This window comes from Ochlerotatus camptorhynchus, unplaced genomic scaffold (assembly GCF_037179485.1).
Source record: "Ochlerotatus camptorhynchus isolate MF236.1 unplaced genomic scaffold, CSIRO-AGI_Acam_v1.1 ptg000158l, whole genome shotgun sequence".
In the NCBI taxonomy this organism is placed as follows: domain Eukaryota; kingdom Metazoa; phylum Arthropoda; class Insecta; order Diptera; family Culicidae; genus Ochlerotatus; species Ochlerotatus camptorhynchus.
In genome coordinates this window covers 1255889-1276429 of record NW_027040648.1, presented here as the reverse complement: position 1 = coordinate 1276429, position 20541 = coordinate 1255889, and the positions used below count along the sequence as shown (strand labels likewise).

The 20541-nt window shown below is 41.4% G+C and overlaps 3 protein-coding genes across 3 annotated transcripts in view; 2 read left to right on the top strand and 1 right to left on the bottom strand.

The window, feature by feature from the left end:
* The first annotated feature begins 3030 nt into the window (after positions 1-3030).
* LOC135701383 (activating signal cointegrator 1-like) lies at positions 3031-4965 on the top strand. The gene is made up of 5 exons (XM_065222163.1): positions 3031-3110; positions 3183-3295; positions 3352-4214; positions 4276-4774; positions 4843-4965. Exons 1-5 carry the CDS (start codon positions 3043-3045, stop codon positions 4917-4919), a joined length of 1620 nt encoding a protein of 539 aa, XP_065078235.1. The 5' UTR covers positions 3031-3042; the 3' UTR covers positions 4920-4965.
* Positions 4945-6222, bottom strand: LOC135701385 (nucleoporin Nup43-like). The gene is made up of 2 exons (XM_065222165.1): positions 5451-6222; positions 4945-5394 (listed from the first exon to the last, which is right to left on the bottom strand). Exons 1-2 carry the CDS (start codon positions 6153-6155, stop codon positions 4981-4983), a joined length of 1119 nt encoding a protein of 372 aa, XP_065078237.1. The 5' UTR covers positions 6156-6222; the 3' UTR covers positions 4945-4980.
* Positions 6223-18608: 12386 nt separating this feature from the next.
* The window catches only part of LOC135701381 (palmitoyltransferase ZDHHC8-like), a 106319-nt gene continuing 104386 nt past the window's right edge, over positions 18609-20541 (top strand). Inside the window, exon 1 of the mRNA XM_065222159.1 lies at positions 18609-19676. Within this exon, the coding sequence (XP_065078231.1) occupies positions 19585-19676 (92 nt within the window). The 5' untranslated portion in view covers positions 18609-19584. The remainder of the gene's footprint in view (positions 19677-20541) is intronic.

Below are 20541 nucleotides of genomic sequence, written 5' to 3'. Positions count from 1 at the left end.
CATTTTTTTTCGACACCAGGATCTGCTTGAGCTCTCGGACAGCTGCCAGTAAATTAGTACCGTTATCACTGGTTATAGCAAGTATCTGCTTAAGGTCAATATCAAATGCAGACAGTTCAGCTTCCATGACATTCTTGATATTGATCGCCGTTTGACGCTCGGTCATCTCATGTGTAGCTGTTGTAACATTAGAATAATTATACGTAAAACAAGAAAATAAGTTGAAGCGGACTCAATGCAAAACAAAATCATTTTGATATTTAAAAAAAACGAGAAGCAAAAACACGTTTTTCATTTATCCTAAAGAAAGTTTACGTAGGTAGAAAAGTAACAACTTATTGATTTTTATAGTAAGTAAAACAATCACGAGATCATAAGCTTTTACTTGTCTAATTTACAAAAATCCCTGATATTTCCAAGATTTTTTTCGTTTATTTTAATTACCGGATTTTTTCGGTGTTTACAGGTAGTACAATAAGTACCATCCCTCAATACTTTTGACAACAAACACATTTCAATGCTAGTTTATCCATGAAAATATTAATTGTGTTCCCATGTACAAAGTTTGGAAATTAAACTTTGTAAAAGTTTATTCAAAATTAGTTTTTATTTCGGTGGCACTCTTGTTTCATCTGGCCCTATATTCCCCGCCCCTAAGTAATAACAACAATCAATACGAAACTAACGATTTTAAATTGGCTCACTACTTGACTAGCCTATTGGTCCCAAGCAAACGATTAACGTATCCCATTCTAGTCGAAATTCTAGTACTACGCAATGTTTGTTTTGATTCGCTATGAAAGTTTGACAGATGAAATGAGGGGTTATTCGTTTTTCCTATGTTTCGAGGGGTGAATCGATTAGCTTGGGACCGAAGAGAGTACCAGAGCTGAGCCAAAAAGTTGAGCACGTTATTTCGGGACCTTCTAGTCTTAGAGTTACCTCTATGGTAATAATAAGTAACGAAAAATCACTCTTTCCCCACATATGTTACGTTTTTTGTAATGCAAATCGCAATAGATTATTTTAAATTTCTTTTTCAGTTTTAAAAATAATTGTTCTCGGTACTTACCCAAATGAATGATTTCAATATTCTCATTCTCATCCATGCACTGCGCGTTTATTGCAAAAATGTGGCGACCCCGACGTGACGCTGAATCTATTTTCAGGTTCAACAGTCGCCCCTTTGCACGCTTACTAATGAGCTGTTGTATTTCCTTTGCCCCTTTCTCAATCAGGCTTGAAATAAACACTCTTGTAAAAGGTACCCCGGCTGCCTCATATAGTGGTTTAAGCAGAGTTTTGGCACCGTTCCAGTCCGGGAATCTTTGTGGCAAGCTATGGCTTGTCACAGCTGCAACGTTCCTAGAATGACGTTGGTTTTGTTGGTGTCAACCAATAATTTACCACTCGCACGGGATTTCTTCGTAGGTGGCCCTTCTTCAGCATCTTCACTTTGGCCAAACCCCAAACTTTTGGCCACCACAGCGTGGTGGGACACCATGTGTCGCTTGAAATTCCCCGCTAAGAATTTTTTTTGCTCATAAGTGCACTTGGCGTCGGGATCAGCATTGCACCGAAAAACTGATCCTCCCTCCATCGGTACTTCCTTCACTACGCTCAACACTGGCTCTTTTAGCGGCTTGCGTTTTGCCATCATCACACGCGTACAAACAAAGTTGAAGATAAAACAACTTACAAAGGCACAACTGCTTCAGCGAACAGGTAGACTCAAGCTGACTCAATTTGTCTCTATCAGCACACTCTGACTCAGAGCTCGAGTTAGATTCATGGTGAATCAGAACGACTAAGCTCAATGACTGAGAGAGAGAGAGTCTGGTTGGATGAACACATTCTCAGCATTTGTCTGTTCTCCCGCTGAGCTGAGTCGGAATATTTCTGTTATTGCCTCTGTCCTATTCGTAGTGAGAGCCTGGTAGGAAAATGAACATAGTGAGTTGTATCTCTCAAATACTGGTACTGAGTTTTCATTGATGCGAAAATTTGCAACATTGGTTAAAACTACGAAATTGGAGAAACTTTTAAATTTAAAGTTTTATTATTTTTATAGGAACAATTTTTGTTCTTTGTGTGAGTTATACACTGAAACAAAGACCATAGTTAGGAATACTATTTTGCAGAAAACACTTATTTTCAGTATAACTACGCTTAATGCCGTTAAATCTACCATGATTTCAGTATAGTTGACTAAAAATATAATCAAATTTACTACCATTCTGTCAAAATTACTATGCTTACTCAAACGGCATAGTAGTTTTGATAGAAAAAATAGTAAAATTAAATAAATTTCGTTTCTGCACAAATCTATTGGTGGGAGTATTTAATTTAAACCATCAATATAGTATTTTTGCCAATGGATTTTGTTTCTGTGTAGGGCTTGAGTGAGGCAATAATCATTCGATGCCAGGATGATGTTTTGGTTCAGTTAGCACAAAAGACTTAATTTTGAGTTATTTCGTTTAACCGTGCATACACGGTAAGAAAAAAGTACCCAACGGCCAGTTCACTTTTACGTACTTTTGACTAGTTTGTCTCCTTTTCTCCTTCTAATGTTGTCAAAAACGGAGGAGCAAAACCACCCAACGGGGGTTCTAAAGTGTGGGAACTCAACGTTGAGTATAATCATATTTACCTACTGTTGGGTACAACTAACTTACTTTTGGTTAAAAAGCCAGTGGAAAATTCCATACGAACTGCACACAAGTAAATGAAAAATACTTAGACCCGCTTTACCTACTTTTGGGTTCCTGCACTATAGTGCCGAGATGAGTGAAAAGAACATAATTTTGGGTACTTTTTTCTAACCGTGTACATGAAACTAAAACGTTCAGCATCATTTACACTTACCGCAAACGTCAAAATCAGCTGACGATTAACTGCATTTATATCGAGATTTATATTTTCCCCTGCTTGCGTGTGCATAATAAGCAGCGGCAAGAGCAGCAGCTACGCAAGTTGCTTTTCAATAAATTGTGTTAAGAAAAACAGTTGAATCTTGTTTTGGCCAAACATTCCCAGAAAATGGACAGCTGGTTGAAGGAACGCCTCTCCAAGTGCCTGTGCTTCGAAGTACCGGACGAAATGATTGGGTAAAGTAGGAGAGTGGCGGAAGCCGCAACTTTCGGAACATTGTGCAATAATTGCTTGTTGCTCATTTTCAGATACATTCTCACCATCCGGGGCAATCAGGAGCTGGACGAATACTTCAAAAGTCTTCTGGATTCCGGCAATCCGGAACACGTTACTTTCCTGAACGATTTCAAACAACGATTGAGTAGGTGCTTCTTACATTGTTTAACAACAATTGTTTTTGATAATCCTTTTCTGTAGGAAAAAGCCCATCGGAAGGTCGCGGTGGCAAGAATCAGAAATCCGGTAAATCACAGCAGCAACCGAATAAACCACTGCAGCCGCAGCAACAGCAACCGCGTCAATCAAAGCTTCCGGAACCGGTTCCGAAACCGGACCCCCCAGCGGCTGTAAGTGCCCCGATCAGTCAGGGAGCGGTCAAGAAGAAAACCAAATACGTTAGCCTGTACGATCAGGAGGGTCGTACCAATGTGGTCCTAATCAAAGGCCGGCACCTGTGCGATTGCCAAGCTTCCAAGCACAAACTGATCAACAACTGTCTGCACTGCGGAAGGATCGTTTGCGAGCAGGAAAGCAGCGGACCGTGTCTGTTCTGTGGAAGCTTGGTGTGCACCGACGAGGAGCAGAAGATGATTGACAGTTCCTCCAAGAAAGGGGACAACCTCAAGCGCAGTCTGATGGATCAGAACCGTCCGAAGGGATGGGAGGAAGCGGTTGCCACGCGCAATCGACTGCTGGAGTACGACCGGAACAGCGAGAAGCGAACGGTCGTTATCGACGATGAGTCGGATTACTTTAAGGCGAACTCGGTTTGGTTGTCGGACGCGGAACGGAAAAAGATGGAAAAGCTGGAAGCTGAACTGCGGGAGAAGAAACATGCCAGCCGGATGAGTCGGAAAGTGACGATCGATTTTACCGGACGCCAAGTGGTGGAAAAACCGCAACTGGCCATCGAGGTGGAAGATGAGATTTTGAAGAAAATAGCCGAATCCGTTGGGCCAGAGAAGGAGAATGCGGGAGCGCGGGGCGGGTGGAACAATAGGAAGGAAATTGAGGACCGATCGGATGATATTCACCCGGGGATTGTCGGGGAGCCGCCGATTGTGAGTATTTTTTCGGTGATTTTTGATGCAGGGATTTATGTTGCAAATTTGTGACTTTCAGTTTATCGATTTGGGAAGTGGGATCTCATCGACCCGAAGTCCGTTGGGTGCGAAAAATGGTTCGAATTTCGACGGGGTTTACAGTAAGGTCCAGGATAAGGAATTTCTCGAGATGTCCGACCTGCGCCATTGCATTTCGATGCACCAACCGTGGGCTTCGCTGTTGGTGGCGGGAATTAAGAAGCACGAAGGTCGCACTTGGTATTCTTCGCACAGGGGACGTCTGTGGATTGCTGCTACGGTGAAACCGGCTGACATGGAAGTTGTCAAGCAGATGGAGAACTTCTACCGGGTGCTGTACAATGACGGTGAGATAGAGTTTCCCTCGCAGTATCCTTCGGGGTGTTTGCTGGGTTGTGTTTCGGTGCAGGACGTTCTACCGCAGGAGGAATACCGGAAGCAGTACCCGGAGGGCGAGTCGGAGAGTCCGTTCGTATTCGTTTGTACGGATCCGCAGGAGCTGCCCATTCGGTTCCCCGTCAAAGGGCAGCATAAGATTTGTGAGTTTTCCGATTCGTCGGTTGTGGGTGACGAACTTTAATGATAATTTTGAAATTTGTACTTGCAGACAATCTGGATTCGAAGATTCATCAGGCCGCGGTCAAGTCGCTTCAGCGACTGTCGAAGCTCAAAGCAGAGGAATGAAAGGTTCAATAAGCGTGATTCGAACTAAAATACATTTATTCCTCAATAAAATGCAGTAACCTTAATTTAAATTTTCCAACAAATAAATGGCTTCGTTGTCTCCGCCGCAAATGATCTTCGAACGACAGGAATCGAATGAGTTGATTGCCTTCCGGATGCCACTTAGCAATGAGGTAACGTTGATCTTGCTCTTGGCTCGTTCCCCGTTCAACCATGGATTGTTGGTATCCGACGAAGAAGAATCGTTCACCGTTGTAGTTCCGCTCAACATTCCACCGGTGGCCGTTGGCATAGTGTTCTGATTCCACTGCCACAATTCGCCGCCCTCGGACGCAGAGAAAAGTCTGGATGGTTGCGTTCGGTGGAACGCCAACTCACTGATCGCGTGGTCGTGTGCCTTCAGGTAGGAAGCTGGAAACTGTGGCTGTCTCAGGTCCCAGACGGTTATCGAACCTTCCTCGCTACCGGCTAGAATCTGAAAGTTAAACTTGAGTTAAATTCTCCTACATTAAACGGGACATGATGACTTACGATATGCCTCTGCGTCGGATGGTATGCAATGCAGGTGACACAGTTGGATCGCTTTTCATCCTCACAGGATACCGCGAAGCTACCGACCGCTTTCTGACCCTCGGCCCGGATGTCAAAGCACTTAATTGTTCCCAACCGGTTACCAGTGAGCACTTCCTTCGGATTCAGAAATGCCACACAGCTGATGGTGCAACTATCGGCACTGGCAATGCTCCGGAGCACCGACTGGCTAACCGTGGACAAAACATTCAAGCGGCCGTCTTCACCAACGGTTGCCACATCGGTGTCGTGTACCGACAGTCCCGTGCACGGTGCAGCATTCAAGCTACTGAATGTGTCGAACTTGTGCAGGTCACTGAATCGATGCCGTTCCTGGAGATTATTCTCGTCTTTCTCCCGGTCCAGGGCGATCAAACTTACGAATCCTCCCGTGCTAGAAATGACCACATTGCGCTCGTCGACAAACTCCAGCCCGCTCAGATCGCCGGGGAAGCAAATCTCCGCCGTACATTTCGGCACGAATTCATTCTCATCGTCAGCGTAATCGTTCCGGACGAGCTTCCACACTTTCAGATTGTTCACGTCCAGATCCCAGCTGCCGGTGATGAACGAGTTCGATTCGTCGTACTGCTCCGGGATCCAGCGGATGCGGGATACTTTCTCCGAAATGAAGGTACTGTTCACTTTGGTCGTTTCCGGAACCATTTTCGGGCGGTTTTCGTTCGATCTGGATGCACGGAGAAGGGACCGGTTTGGTAGGATCGATCGTTGCACGCGAGAATAATCAGAGGAAGCACTTCCAAACAAAACAAATTTGCTTTAATTATGTGTGTGTGTGCAATCGAAATGCGCGCTGTTTCTGTCATCGCTGTTCAGCTTGTGTTGATTTTGGATGGCGAAAAAGAGTATGGATCACGTTCGCACGTTTATTTTCAGGAAAGTGGTGCTTCATATATTGCGTAATGCAAAACCAGTGCCTGGATTTTATTTTATTTATTGTCGGTCAAGTTGGACACTGCCCGCATTAATGCGAACCATTGCTTGACTTTACCGAAAATGGTTAAAAATCGTTTCTAATCCCTGCTAAAACCTAATTGAAATGGTTATGGAACCTTACATAAACGTTTGGGTGATAAAGTTTTAATCTTATGAATTATGATTTTTTGGAAGTGAACCTTGCAAATAATGGGTTGTTAAGAACCATTACGCCATTACTATTCAAAATAGTTGTTTACTCCATACATTTTCGGAAAAAGAACCATATTAGAACCTTTTTACTTATGGTTTGATAATTTTAATGGTAATGGCTATGGTAATCAGTAAGGTCCATGGATGCCCCGTAACGTGGGTAGATCACCTTTTCGTGGTGCGTTACGGAATGTAGGATCTACGACCGATTCCTAGTGCTGACTACTTCAAACTAAGGGAACACGATTTTTCAGTAATCCAAGGAACACATCTTAGTCCTTGTTACTTTTTATGCCTTGTTGATAGTGACAAGACTCGGCTTTGTCTACCGAGGATGATCTGGAAACAAGGAAAAAAAATGAGTTAGTTGTCTTCATCTATGTGATTTCTAATCTTCTAATCGTTGTTCCCTAGTTTGAAGTGGTTAAGACTAGGGTTCTGATGCATGGTCATTATCGGTGTCATACCTTAATTTTGTTGCTAAGGAATCCAATTTTGACTGACAAAGGGGCGCGCCTTTGGAGGGTGTTTCAACACTCCGAAGGGTATAAATAGCGGGACCTTTCAATTAGAGTCGGATCCTTGCGATAAATGCAAGAGTGGCAACTGTAAAAAAATCGAATACTTCATCATTTCCCAATAGTGATGGAGTAATACCAACAATCAAACGAAACTAACGATTTTAAATTGGCTCACCACTTCAGTAGCCTATTGGTCCCAAGCAAACGATTAACGTACCCTATTCTAGTTGAAATTCTATTACTACACTATGTTTGTTTTGATTCGCTATGAAAGTTTGACAGATAACATCAGGGGTGTGTGGATTCATGCAGAACATACAGGGGTGAGTGAAATAGCTTGGACTGCTTGGGACCGTTGTTCTGGTACTGAGTGAGCCAAAAATAATAATGATTTTTTTCGGGACCCAGTGGTCTTAGAGTTACCTCTATGGTAATATCAACAATCAATACGAAACTAACGATTTTAAATTGGCTGGAGTGATGGTTTCAAAATTTTGCAAATTTAAATAAAATGCTCCATTTGCAAAATAAAAGCATTTTAAAATTTTGAAACCATCATCACTCTCATAGTTCTTCTATTATCCACGAGTGCCAACTTTGATTTACCAATAGAGGGCTTTAGCACAGAGAACAGACGTTCAAGTTCGGACAGAAACTTGTGTAAAATAAGTGGGAACGTCACCTTTACGTGATGTTAGCATCTCCTGATTTTCTCTATAAATTTTCCACTTTCGACCAATTTGGCGCTAGTATCGATAAATTTTCTGTTGAAAATTGCCACTTGGCGCTACTAGCACTTAGTGTCTAGTGTAATTTGTGCAACGCCAGCACGTCTGTTCTCTGTGGTCCAACTTCCACCAGAAACTTGTGTAAAGATAAGTGGGAAAGTCGCCGTTACGTAGCGCTAGCATCTCCTGATATCCTCTATAAATTTTCCACTTTCGACCAATTTGGCGCTAGTATCGATAAATTATCTGTTAAAAATTTCCACTCGGCGCTACCGTCACTTAGTTTCTAGTGTAAGTTTTGCAACGCCAGCGCCATAATATTGTCAAAGAGAGTTTTTAAGTGGGGAAGTCGCCGTTGGTACCGCTTAAGTCGAATAGTAATCTTTACACAAGTTTTTACATAAATTTAGTTCAACGTCTGTTCTCTGTGCCCGTAGCACGTAAAAACGCCATTACTTTTCAGCTGCGTACCAGGCTTTAATGTAAATTGGAAGGGCAGAATTAGTTGTACTAGGGGTAAGACCCTAGATCCGCCTAATTAGCGGTTGGCACGGGATATGCACATAATAATTACAATTTCAACGATGTTGGTGTTGTAGCAATTAATTTAATAACGACCTAATTCTAACTACATAACTACAAAGAAAATAATCCGGCTACCCTGACTAGAACAACACTCAGGACAGTCATTCTTATCACATTTCTTGCAATGGTTTTAAACCAAGTATTTTCATTCCGTGATGAAGAACTTTTCGAGAAGAGTTGAACAATTTCAGCCTTTGGACACAGAGAACAGACATGGAGGCTCGAACAAAATTTCTCTAAAAACTTGTGTAAAGATTCCTATTCGACTTAAGCGCCACTAACGGTGACTTCCCCACTTAAAAACCCTCTTTGACAACATGATGGCGCTGGCGTTGCACAAATTACACTAGACACTAAGTGCTAGTAGCGCCAAGTGGCAATTTTCAACAGAAAATTTATCGATACTAGCGCCAAATTGGTCAAAAGTGGAAAATTTATAGAGAAAATCAGGAGATCCTAACACCACGTAACGGCGACGTTCCCACTTATTTTACACAAGTTTCTGACCGAGCTTGAACGTCTGTTCTCTGTGGCCGTAGTGTTTTAGCGACGATGTTTAACAGTGAGAATTATTCAATGTTTTATGTCTGTTTGTCTGTGGTTATAGAGATTAGTGACGTTTAACGCACGCACACTAGAGGGAGAAACGCCGTGTAAAGTTGTTTATTATTTTCCTCTGGCTAACCTAAAAATATCAGGCGTAACATTTGATAACGGCACAAAAGCTTTTGTAAACAAAATTTTTAACACGGTGTTTCGTGAAAACCCATTAATGGGTAAAAAATACCCATTTTCAAACCATGTATGCAGCTGTCAAAAAATGGGGGAATTTTGAAATCATAAAATGGGTGGAAAAATACCCATTTAAAGAATCAGTTCACGGTTGAATAATGTATTTTTTACCCATTAAAGGTGAAAAAACACTTTGAAATTTTATCGTCTCATTTCCGTCACCGGCTCATTGGGAATGCAAACCTCGATACAAACAGTTACTGTCCGCAGCATATTTGGCGAAAGTAAACGATCTCCGGAAAATGTTAGAATCCAAAACGTTGGAGAGGCTTACGGATAAGTCAATACAATGGATAATTTGTATTATAATGTTTCGTGAAAAATTTGAACGGAACACCTGCATTTATTTTCAATGTTTTAAAAACATTTTTACATCAACGAGCGCTTGCATCCTCCATTTGTAAAAATGGGTATTTTTTCACCCATTTTACGGTAAACACAATATAAGAAAATGGGTGAAAAAACACCCATTTATTGACAGACCACCCATTTACCCATTTATGAGTAAATCATAGTTTATCCAAATGAGGAGGGGCACTTTTAGCGGAAATGGGTATTTTTATACCCATTAATGGGTTTTCGCGAAACACCGTGAAGGCCTAGGTGAAGGCCCTTTATACCTCGTTCACATTACAGCCTATATCACGTAATATAGGCTGTCTTGCAATGAGCACTCATACATAGAATTTCCATTGAAAACTAGATGTATGAGTGCTCATTGCAAGGCAGCGTATATCACGTGATATACGCTGTAATGTGAACGGGGTATTACACGCGAACCGAAGTACGCTCAGGCAAACCAACAATATCGTCGGATAGGAGCTACTCTCACCTTTCCGAAAGTGGTTTTGGTTTGCGTGGGTGTACTTTGGTTAGCGTGTAAAGGGCCTTAGAAAGTTTGTTTACAAAAGCTTTTGTGCCGTTATCAAATGTTACGCCTGATATATGAAAGTAGATCTGTCAAAATGAGTTTGACATCGATTTGTTATGTATTTTCCTCGGATATTCACCAACACGCTCTCACATATCGCACCAATACATCCGGACCAGCGTTGCCAGATATACCGATTTCCGAACTATAGACACAGACAAACAGACATAACACTCGCAAGTTTTTCATCGGACAAGCATTTAACGGACAATTTAAAAGAATCGTAGTTGGTAGTACCACCACCTGTGGCGCGCATAGTCAATTCCCTTGCGTTTGACGTTTACACACTACCGCCATCTGTTCAGCGTAGTGCCCACCACAGTATACTCAACAGATGGCGGTAATGTTTTAGCGACGATGTTTTACAGTGAGAAATATTCAATGTGTTATGTCTGTTTGTCTGTGCTATAGATATCGATATACAGATAAGGTTCCTCAGAATACCGATTTTTGAGGTTTTGTACCGATTTATACCGATTTTTTAAATAATCAAAATGATTATTGTCTGCCCGTGCTCGAATTTCGGAGAAAATTATTGGGAGAGACTTGTATATTTTTGAATATCACAAATTTTTATAAAAAAAAGCATCATTAAAAATGGATACTCTTTCGACTAATGTTTCAATTTCCTCACCGTTTTTGGTTACCCATGAATCGATAAACAGTCGATGGCTCTTTCTGGTAATTCCGGGGAATTGAAAAATACTTTTTAAATACTATTTAACTTCCTGGATTATCTTCCAACTTTCCCCTGGAGTTTTCTTACACCTTACATCGTAAATTATTTTACGATTCCTCTCGGAAACTTGCCTTGGAAGCTTCTTCAGCCTTCACTCGAAAGATTCTTCCATCTTCCCCCGCCATTTTTTTTATCATTTTCCGGAACTTCAGGGATGCTTCCAGATTTTGATTGCGGATCCACACTAGCTGCAGGAACTTTTAAGAAGTTCTGAAACTTCGGAAAAGTCCAAACTTTTGAGTAAGTTTCGATAAATTAAAGAATGTTTCAATAACTTCTGTTAAAACTCTAAAACCCGGTCCAGCGAACTCCAGTGAACTTAAGGAAACATCATAAATATTTTGGATACTTCACAAGTTCAAAGAACTTCTGGGAAATTTAATGGTTTTCAGGACAGTTCCATAAGTTTCAGGAGAATTGAGAGAACTTTAGGAAGCTCCGAGAACATCAGGGCAGGTCAATAAATTTCAAGTAAATTGCTGAAATTTTAAAGGAGTTCCAACTCAGGCTATTTCCGGAAACTTCAGCAATGTTCCGAGGGACTCATGCAAATTTAAGAAACGTAAGGGAAGTTACACGACCATTAGCACTTTGTGAGAACATTTTATGGGAAGTTCCGTGCTTATTAATGACAGTGTAGATAACATTTAAAAATTAGAAAAATCGGGAAGATCAGAGAACTTCAATGCTGATGTTACAATAAATTCAAGAAAATTGTGATAGCGCTTAAGAAATTTCGTAATGTTCAAGAAAATCTAGAGACCTTCAAAGTTGATTAGAGATATTCCGGTAGTCCCATTATAATCAGAGAAGTTCCAAGTATTTCAAAGATGATCAGAGTACTCCAAAATTGCCATAATAATTTTAAGAAAATTACAAGAACTTTTAAGGAATTCCGAGGAAATATGTAATATGCCTAAGTACATTTCAGAAATGTTCCAAAAACTTCAGGGGCATTGCGGGGTCTTCAGGGATGTTTTATGACCATTTGGAAAATTTTCTGGATCATTATAAATCCCCCAAGAGCTCTTTTTCTTCCGGAATTATGTCCTTGTTTCTTTCTTCTTTTCCGTTAGCGCTCTGGCTTCCGACTTCCTCCGGATTTTTTTTTCCAATCTACCTTAGGAAGTTTCTTCCGTCTTCTTCAGGAAGTTCAATTAAACTTCTCCCAGAAATTTATTTCGTCTAGTTCTATAATTTTGTCCAATTGTTTTTTTTTTTTACTTATATTGGAAGGTTTTCCGAGCTTCTTCTGGCTTCCCCTGTAAATGGCTATTTCTGGAATTTACTTCCGATTTCCGAAATTTGTCTGCCTTCCTTTGAATGTGAAATTCTCTTTCTTCTTTCTCTGGATGTTGTTTTCAGCTTCCTCCGGAAGCTAATTCAAACATTCCCCGGAGTTTTCTTCCGGAATTTTCCGATCATAGTCCAAAAGTTAAAATTTTTGCTTTCAAAAACGGCAAAATACAAAATTAATTAAAATAGTAAATCCCGATAAATACCGATTTTTCAAAACCTTCGATACCGATAAGCTTTAAAACATTCTGGCAACGCTGATCCGGACGTGAAAATCTCTATGGAATGTTATGAGGTAATGTTTACAACATTTTTGCTTCTAACACACCAGCAAGCAGCCTGTTGGCGTGGACCTTATATAAACGTCATTGGTCCAGAATCAGATTTCAACCAGCTGGGTGGCATGCCGCCATGTTATTGAAACCAACATCTGAAACATCACAATTCCAGTGTGAACTGCAAAAATGGCGTGACTGAATTGTCTTATTTTTATCAAATGAAATTATTTTCCCTTTTATGCCATATAAATGGTTGACTTCGTGGTAGAAAATCTGAAAATAATATTTTATGAGTCCTAAGTTTATTTTTCACAAAATGTAAGCAAAAATATTAAGAATATCCATAATATCAGTTACGCCTTTTTTGAAATTCTGGCTTGAATCTTCTATTTGTTTACAAATTATGAGCTGTCAGTGGGGCCCGCAATTCGCGGGTCCGCAGCGATGTTAGCTCTTTTCAAGGCAAGGTAAACAAGATAGGGATGCCACCTAGCTGATTTCAACGGATTCAACCAGAAGTGCAAATTAAATTCTGTTTGTTGAAAAGTAAATAAAACGTTGATAATAAAGCACATATTGATCCATCATTTTTAACTATCCAGGTAAACGCGAGGAAATGGATTCCGACTCGGAAGATTTGGAAGAGGATTCCTCGAACGAAAGCATGCTGGACGTAATCGAACGGGCGAACGCATTTCTGGGAGCAGCATACTCTTCCTCGGAGTGGTCTTTCCGATCGTCAGCCGGTGAACCTTCCACCTCGTACGGTTCCAGATCGACCAGTGGTGGGCTCAGTCGTCTTGATAGTGATTGTGTTATACTGGAAGCATCCTCCAATGCCTCCTCCACCGTTGATGTGCGCTGCTTTCCTCCGAACGATGTATCCCTGCAATTGGGAAGCCGACGGCGCCGGGCAGATGGTATCCCCGTGGTGGAATCCGTCAGTCTCGATGATACGGTGAACGATCTGGAAGTTAATCTGGCACCGTCACCACCGCGGAAGCCAGCGGACAACTCACCGGTAGCACCACCACCACCCGTTCCCGTTTCATGTCCAATATGCTTTGACTCCGTATTCGAACAGCAGGCTGCCTCTACCGTTTGTGGACACATGTTTTGCCATTCGTGCATTACGAAGGAAGTTGAAATCCGTCACAAATGTCCGATGTGCCAACGGCCGCTTAACTCATCACAAGTTATACCGATCTATGTAAACTGAATATTCCGAGGAACATTCGTTGTCGTTCGAAGGTGGGGGCCGTACCCAGCATGAAGTCCTGATCAACTACTGTAGTATTTCTGTTCCAAATTAAATGTTTATTTTTGTACAAATTCAAACAACTTTATAACCTTTTCACAAGCTTTCTCAAAAACTGTGAAAGTGAAATCCTTGAGAGTTCATGTTTTGCAAGGAAAAATGTATTTATCCATCGCAGCGTTTCTCAATCTATGGGTCGAGGTCCACCTGTGCAATGTGGAGCAATGTAAAGAGAAAATCGATGAAGAGAATAGATCATTGCATGTAGGCCCTTTTGAACGCTCACTGTCGATATATGGATGGTGTTCTTTTATCGATCCGACCGATTTGATTTCTAAAATATATCCAAATTAAAAATCAATCTTTGATTAATCAGCAAACAATCCAATTTCATCAACCTGTTTTTACCAAATAAGTAGGTATCGATACGTTGTTGTAACAGTTTTTTTTTTCACTGAAGCTGTCCACAAACCACGTAGACAGTTTTGGGGAAGGAATTGGCGAATGTCCACGGCCATACCAATAGTTAGAAATGTGTATGAGGGGGGTCAGGATGTAGAATCTCTTACAAAAAATCACGTGGTTTGCAACAGCATCTTGGAATAGCCGAAACTGTAATATCCGCGCTGTGTGCGATTGGCACCTGTCCATTCGTCGGTTGACTTTCGTCATTTGCGGTGTGGTAGTTTGTGACTCGTAAGTTCCGAAATTAATAACGAATTCGTTTATTATTCAGTTCCAACCTGGATCGGGTATCAAGATTGGGTCTGCTTGTTTTCTGACAAACGTCAGTTTGCTCGTTTGTTTTTAAAACCTAGCTCAGGTTGAGGTTCACACTGACAAAAAGTTCGGTTTCGCACTGGGTTGGAACTGGTGTTAACCCCGATAATAAACGAATTCGCTATAAGGGTATGAATGGATTGAGTGGATGAACAACCAGAAGCTATGGAAGCTGATCGTTCTAAGCTAAAATCGGCGAGGGCCTGAAATCCTTGCAAAGGTCGCTTAATGACCAGTGGACGCAAACCAGGCGTATATAAACCCCAAAGGCTCACATCGTCTCTGGCTACCGTAATGCTACCAAACATACAATTTTATTAAGTACATGTCATACCACAAAAGTCTTTATTGAACCACTTGGGCATTGGATCATTAAATCACGAATGTGCCTGCTGTTCTATTACCAAACAGGCTCCCTCAAAAGGAGTTAACTTTATTGTTTGAAGGCAACCTGGTCGAAGTTGAAGTATGTAATGGTATTTCGGGGATCTGGCATGTTATCCAGTTGATCCAGCTTCTCTTTTTTCGACGATGACGGAGGCGAAAGATTTGGAAGCGTCCCAAGTTTCCATGTGTTCCATACATAGATTTTTGCAATGAAATTCATGGTATAGTTTCTCTATGCCAGACACATAATTCTCACTTGGACATATCATCTCTATTGATCACACATACAGTTCATATGAGCATGAGCATGATTGACCGCCCACGGTTGCTACTCTGTTATTGCCAGATCAGCTGGATTTACACAGATCACCAATAGACGATGCTTGGGAGTAGCAATCAACCTCAATGTGTAAAAACTGGTGATCTCAAACTAGGCTATACCAGCACCAGCACAGAACGCAGGTCAAGAAAGGAATGGGTAGGAATGTGTTGACGTAACACTCGCTTTGATGGAAGCCGAGAATTCCTCGTGGAAGACTGGGATATTGGGTAAGAGGGTTGGGTTTGCAGCAGGGTTCGTTTTGGTAAACGATAAGCTGAATTGATGTCCTACGGATCATATAACGCGAACGAGCTTGGGGTTGAACCCACGGTCTTCTGCTCAGTAAGCAAAAACGGTCGCCACCGTGTCAATTCAAACACAACAAACTATATACTATAACCACAGACAAACAGACTTACTCCTTGAATATTCCTCACTGTAAAACATCGTCGCTAAAACATTACCGCCATCTGCTGAGTACACTGTGGTGGGCACTACGCTAAACAGATGGTGGTTGTTCGGGCCAGCCTAATAAAAACCGAATTACCACAGCAACACTTCACTTTTGTGTTGTTAACAGCTTAAAACTAAGTATATTTGCGTTAGCTATCAATAATTTTAACAAAATTCATTTCAACTTACATTTATGGTTTATCTAATCCGCTTCTTTCTCTTACAGGTTACGTTTTTGGGAAGTTTTCCAACAGATTGAATCCGAATGTACTTTATAAAAATTCCCACTAAGTTCCGCTTTGGAATAAGTATTTAAACTCCTAATATGCTAATATTCACTATATTTTACTTTAATGCAAAGATGCAACTACACTTTTGCTCCAATGCCTTTGTTTACATTCAATTAATTATCGTTCTTCTCCGTTTATTTATCTTTTTCATACGTATTCTGACCATTCTCACACCCGCACAGTTGGTTAGTTTCAGCCTGGGGGGGGACGTGCTGTCAAATCAGCCTACTGATCATTCTTGTATGAAACTGGTTCCAAACGTAAACAAACGCTGTAGGTTTCTTATGGCTTGTTTACGTTTGGAACCAGTTATGCGAGGTAGGCGACGATTGTTCATATTTGACAGCCACCTCCCCCCCCTGGTTTCAGCTCGATCCTTCACTGACGTTTCGTATCAACGTCGTTTGAGGTTCTGGTCAAGGGGGGGAGGTGGCTGTCAAATACGAACAATCGTCGCCTACCTCGCATAAGGCTCGGCATAAGGCTCGGCATAAGGCGCATAACTGGTTCCAAACGTAAACAAGCCATAAGAAACCTACAGGGTTTGTTTACGTATGGAACCAGTTTCATATAATAATGATCAGTAGGCTGATTTGACAGCACGTCCCCCCCCCCAGGATCTGGTAGAGTACGTCGCAAGATGTGTAGTGCTCGGAGGTGCGCACAGTGGTAGTGTGTAAACGTCAAACGCAAGGGAATTGACTATGCACGCCACAGGTGGCGGTACTACCAACTACGATACTACGATACTAACAACTTGCGAGTGTTATGTATGTTTGTCTGTGCTATAACTATATATCAAGAGCAAATTTTCATTACGTCGAATGTAACAAAGGTAAACAAAGTCGAGCTATCAGTGTCAATCGATTCTCCTGCTATTACACTATATACTGTCCGAATATAGGATCAAATCCTATTTTTACATTTATTTGCCAGTCAAATTGCTTTTTGACGTAATCACCTTCCGATCAAAATAGTTTTCGATGTTACTTAAGTCACTCAATTTCTATGAAGATGCCGTTTGACCTAAGTAACAGCGCTGAGAAACCCGTGAAAAGTGTACGTTCGTCGTTTCGCTTTCTCATTATTAAAGTGAATAAATCGAACTGTTTGTTGCTAAGATGATTTCGGTAGTCCTAAAATGATGAATGGGCTGCACGTAAGGATACGTAATTGATAATTCTCCCGAATATCCTGGTAAATACACTTTGACTTAAGTAACAATAGGGGCCACCAAACGACGTATAATAACTTTTGACTCAAAAACCAGTATTTTTTAGCATGAAAGCTAGCGATTTGCATTTGTATGATTAAAACCCTGCTAAATATGTTAAACATTGCTATCACTATGAGATTATATGTGTTTACTTGGAAATAGGAATAACGTTTCGGTCATCAAAACAAAACTTTATTTTTCTCGGATTGGTGCGAATGTTACTTACGACATAATGAAAATTTGCTCTTGATATGTATACGACCGACGATCGTTTCATCACAGACAAACAGACATAACACTTGCAAGTTGTTCATCTAACACGCATTTAACGGTAAATTTAAATGTTTTTAGTTGGTAGTACCGCCACCTGTGGCGCGCATAGTCAATTCCCTTGCGTTTGACGTTAACACATTGCAAGCCAGCCTATATTACATGATATAAGCCATAGTCTGTCCGGGGTATTAGGTTCGAACCCCAGATTTTCCGCTCAATAAGCAAAAACGGTTGTTCTATAGCCACCTCACATTACCACAATCTACGACCGACTTAACAAAAAGCTATTCAAATGAAGTGACGTCCCCGAAAGCAGTTAACAATGTTTTTTTCAAACTGGATCACGCATACACCCTTTCTGTAATTCCAAACTCAACATACGCATTCTTTTGATCGCAACAACCCAACTACACACGACGCGCGAAAATCGCATTGAAGCATTAAAACACTATCGATCAGATCCAAAACACTCCCATTATACCCCCCTGAATCTGTGAAATTAGTTTGCCTACGGGTTCTCAAATAATTTTCATAATTCAAAATGGATACTCAAATCCCACGCACCCCGAACAATTCTCATGGACGCTCTCCTCCATTAGTGAATCGTCATGTCATCAATTTATTAATTATGATTTTTTTAGCAAAATAATAACTTCACTGTTTGAAACTAAACTAACAAATTGACAGCTCGCCCCCATACCAACTCTCACCGAGGTGAGGTGGTTCCTTGCATTTTTAACCATTTTTGTTAAGGTCAAGTTAATCGATTTTCAGGTTCAAATCAATCCGAGTTTAATCGCTTGCTTGTTGTTCGACGGACGTTCATCGACACATCCCTAGCTACCATTGCACGTACCATCCGTCAGGTGGCTGTCAATGTCGCAGCCATCATGCGACGATGTTCGTGACGACCAATGAGGTACAGAGAGAGGTGGCGCAGATCGTGAAATAGGGTTGTATTAGTAAACCAAAAAATCAACGTAAACGCAAGTAGTGACGTCACTACTTGCGTGTACTTTCGTGTATCGTACAGTGGTTGTGTGAGTGATTGCTTCACCTCGGTAATCCAGCTCATTGCGTGACGACGACGAAAAAGGTTCAACATATTTTGCTCGCTTCTCTTCGTCGACGGTCGCATCCATCCATCACACAGTAGTTTTTGCACGGCACGGGCACTAGCCTTTTTTTCGGATCGGATTCTGCTGAAGAACAAACTTCCAGTGGCAGTCAGTGGAAAAATAGCAAGTGTTTTCGGATTCGGATTCGTGCGTGCTTCCGCGGCGGAAAAACGGAAAACCAGCAATAGCAGTGAGTGAGAGTGATCAGAAGTAATGTAGCAAAAGTCTGTGCGGTGAGGATTTTCCTCTGGGGCTGCTGTTCTGCTATTTTGCACCCTCTGGGGCGCTGAAAAAAGAAGAAGAAGAAAAAGGCACACTCACGTACAAGTAGTGGCAGGAGGAGTGCGGATTGGAACAGTGTTCGAAGGGAAAAACGCGATTACCTAGGTGGAAGAATTTTCCCTTTTTTTGCATTCCAGCAAGGAGGAAAAAAACGGGCTCTGTTCCGGGATGGTGCGATAGTGGTTTAAATGGTGTGTATCGAAAATGGAGTAGTAGCAGCAAATAATCGACGACCAGCGGAGAGTGTTCTTCTGACGACTGTGAAAGCTAAAAAAGGTTACTCCGAGTAACCTGTATTAGCGAGAAGGAAAAAAAATCACGAAGAAAACGACGACGACGATAAAAAAGCGAATCACTTTGGTTTGGTGGAGGAAAAAGAAGCAAACGAAGAAGCTCCGAAAGCAACAGAGCGAGTAAAGAGTGTAGTGTACAGTAGTTTGATGTGGTGTGGCGAAGAAATAAAGGGAAGAAGCACACCTTGGTCGATAGGTTTTAGCGAATATATTTTTCTTCAATCAGGAAGGGCAACCTTGTGCCCCTATCGCGCGGGTCGAGATCGGGGGTGTGGGTGGGAAAAAGTGAAAATTTTCGATAGCAATTTGTGCACGGAAGGCAGGAGTCAACCCTAGATTTTCGGACGGAAGCGGAAAACGGGGACGCAGCCAGCCGTTCCTGTGGTCACAGAAAGGCACGGACGATGCCGAAATGTGATGTCAAAACCAGATACATCCCAGCGACCTTCGCCTGGACGCTCCTGTTGGGCACAACGTTCCTGTTTTTCTACTATCCGTGAGTAAACTCAGTTATCATTATCAGCACTCTATATAGGTACTGGTGGCAATGTCATTGACTCAGTTGATCTCGGATTAGTTTTCGCTTGATGGCGATGTATTAAGAGAGTGTATTGTGTTGAAAGGTGGATTTCACGTCTGCAGTGTCTTTAGTTCGAATAACGTACTGATTTTAATTTCGTTACTCAGTAATTGTTGGGCTGTGGTTCAAGGTTGCACGAAAATCCGCAGGATTTGTAATTGACATTTTATTTTGTCTACGATACCATGCTGGTAGAACCTCCACAACATGTATAATCAGTACACTTAAAGTACTTAACTAAGTAAAAAGACTTAACTTGGTGTGCAAGTCATAAATATAATTTTGTGTGTGTGGATTGGTAGACTTAATCTGAATTTAACTTGTTATCCTAAATTATGGTTGATGGTCAACGACCTCTAGCCTTGTCCTAAAAGTTTTTTAGTTCCATTCTGTAAGTCCCCAGAACATGAGTTATGAAATCATCCTTGATCTGATGAAGGGTTTTCTCCGGATTTCTTCTTCTCCGTTTAACTTATTTTAAAAAATACGTCACCTCTGGAAGTCTTCTGGAGCTGCATTGAAAGTCAATCTAGTAATGGAAGTTCTCTAAGCGTATCCTACAAAACCAATTATTTTGCACCGGAAGTTCTCCAAAATTTCCCACCTGGTATTTTTTAAGCTCTGGATTTTTCCTGGAAGCCCTCAGAACATGGTTCGCCCTTGGCATACGCTGTACATATCCTGCAAATCCCTAGAAGTCCTCTAAACTTTTCCTGCATCGCTTCCTCGGATTGCTTTCTGAATTTCCCACATATACAGACAAAATTTCTTGAAATCTACT

Excerpts from the sequence above, each read along its gene's own strand:
- LOC135701383 (XM_065222163.1), top strand. The coding sequence starts at position 3,043 with ATGGACAGCTGGTTGAAGGAACGCCTCTCCAAGTGCCTGTGCTTCGAA. Across the intron at positions 4,215-4,275 it reads TTGTCGGGGAGCCGCCGATT|TTTATCGATTTGGGAAGTGG; the intron begins GTGAGTATTTTT and ends TGTGACTTTCAG. Across the intron at positions 4,775-4,842 it reads CAAAGGGCAGCATAAGATTT|ACAATCTGGATTCGAAGATT; the intron begins GTGAGTTTTCCG and ends TTGTACTTGCAG.
- LOC135701385 (XM_065222165.1), bottom strand. The coding sequence starts at position 6,155 with ATGGTTCCGGAAACGACCAAAGTGAACAGTACCTTCATTTCGGAGAAA. Across the intron at positions 5,395-5,450 it reads ATCCGACGCAGAGGCATATC|ATTCTAGCCGGTAGCGAGGA; the intron begins GTAAGTCATCAT and ends TTTAACTTTCAG.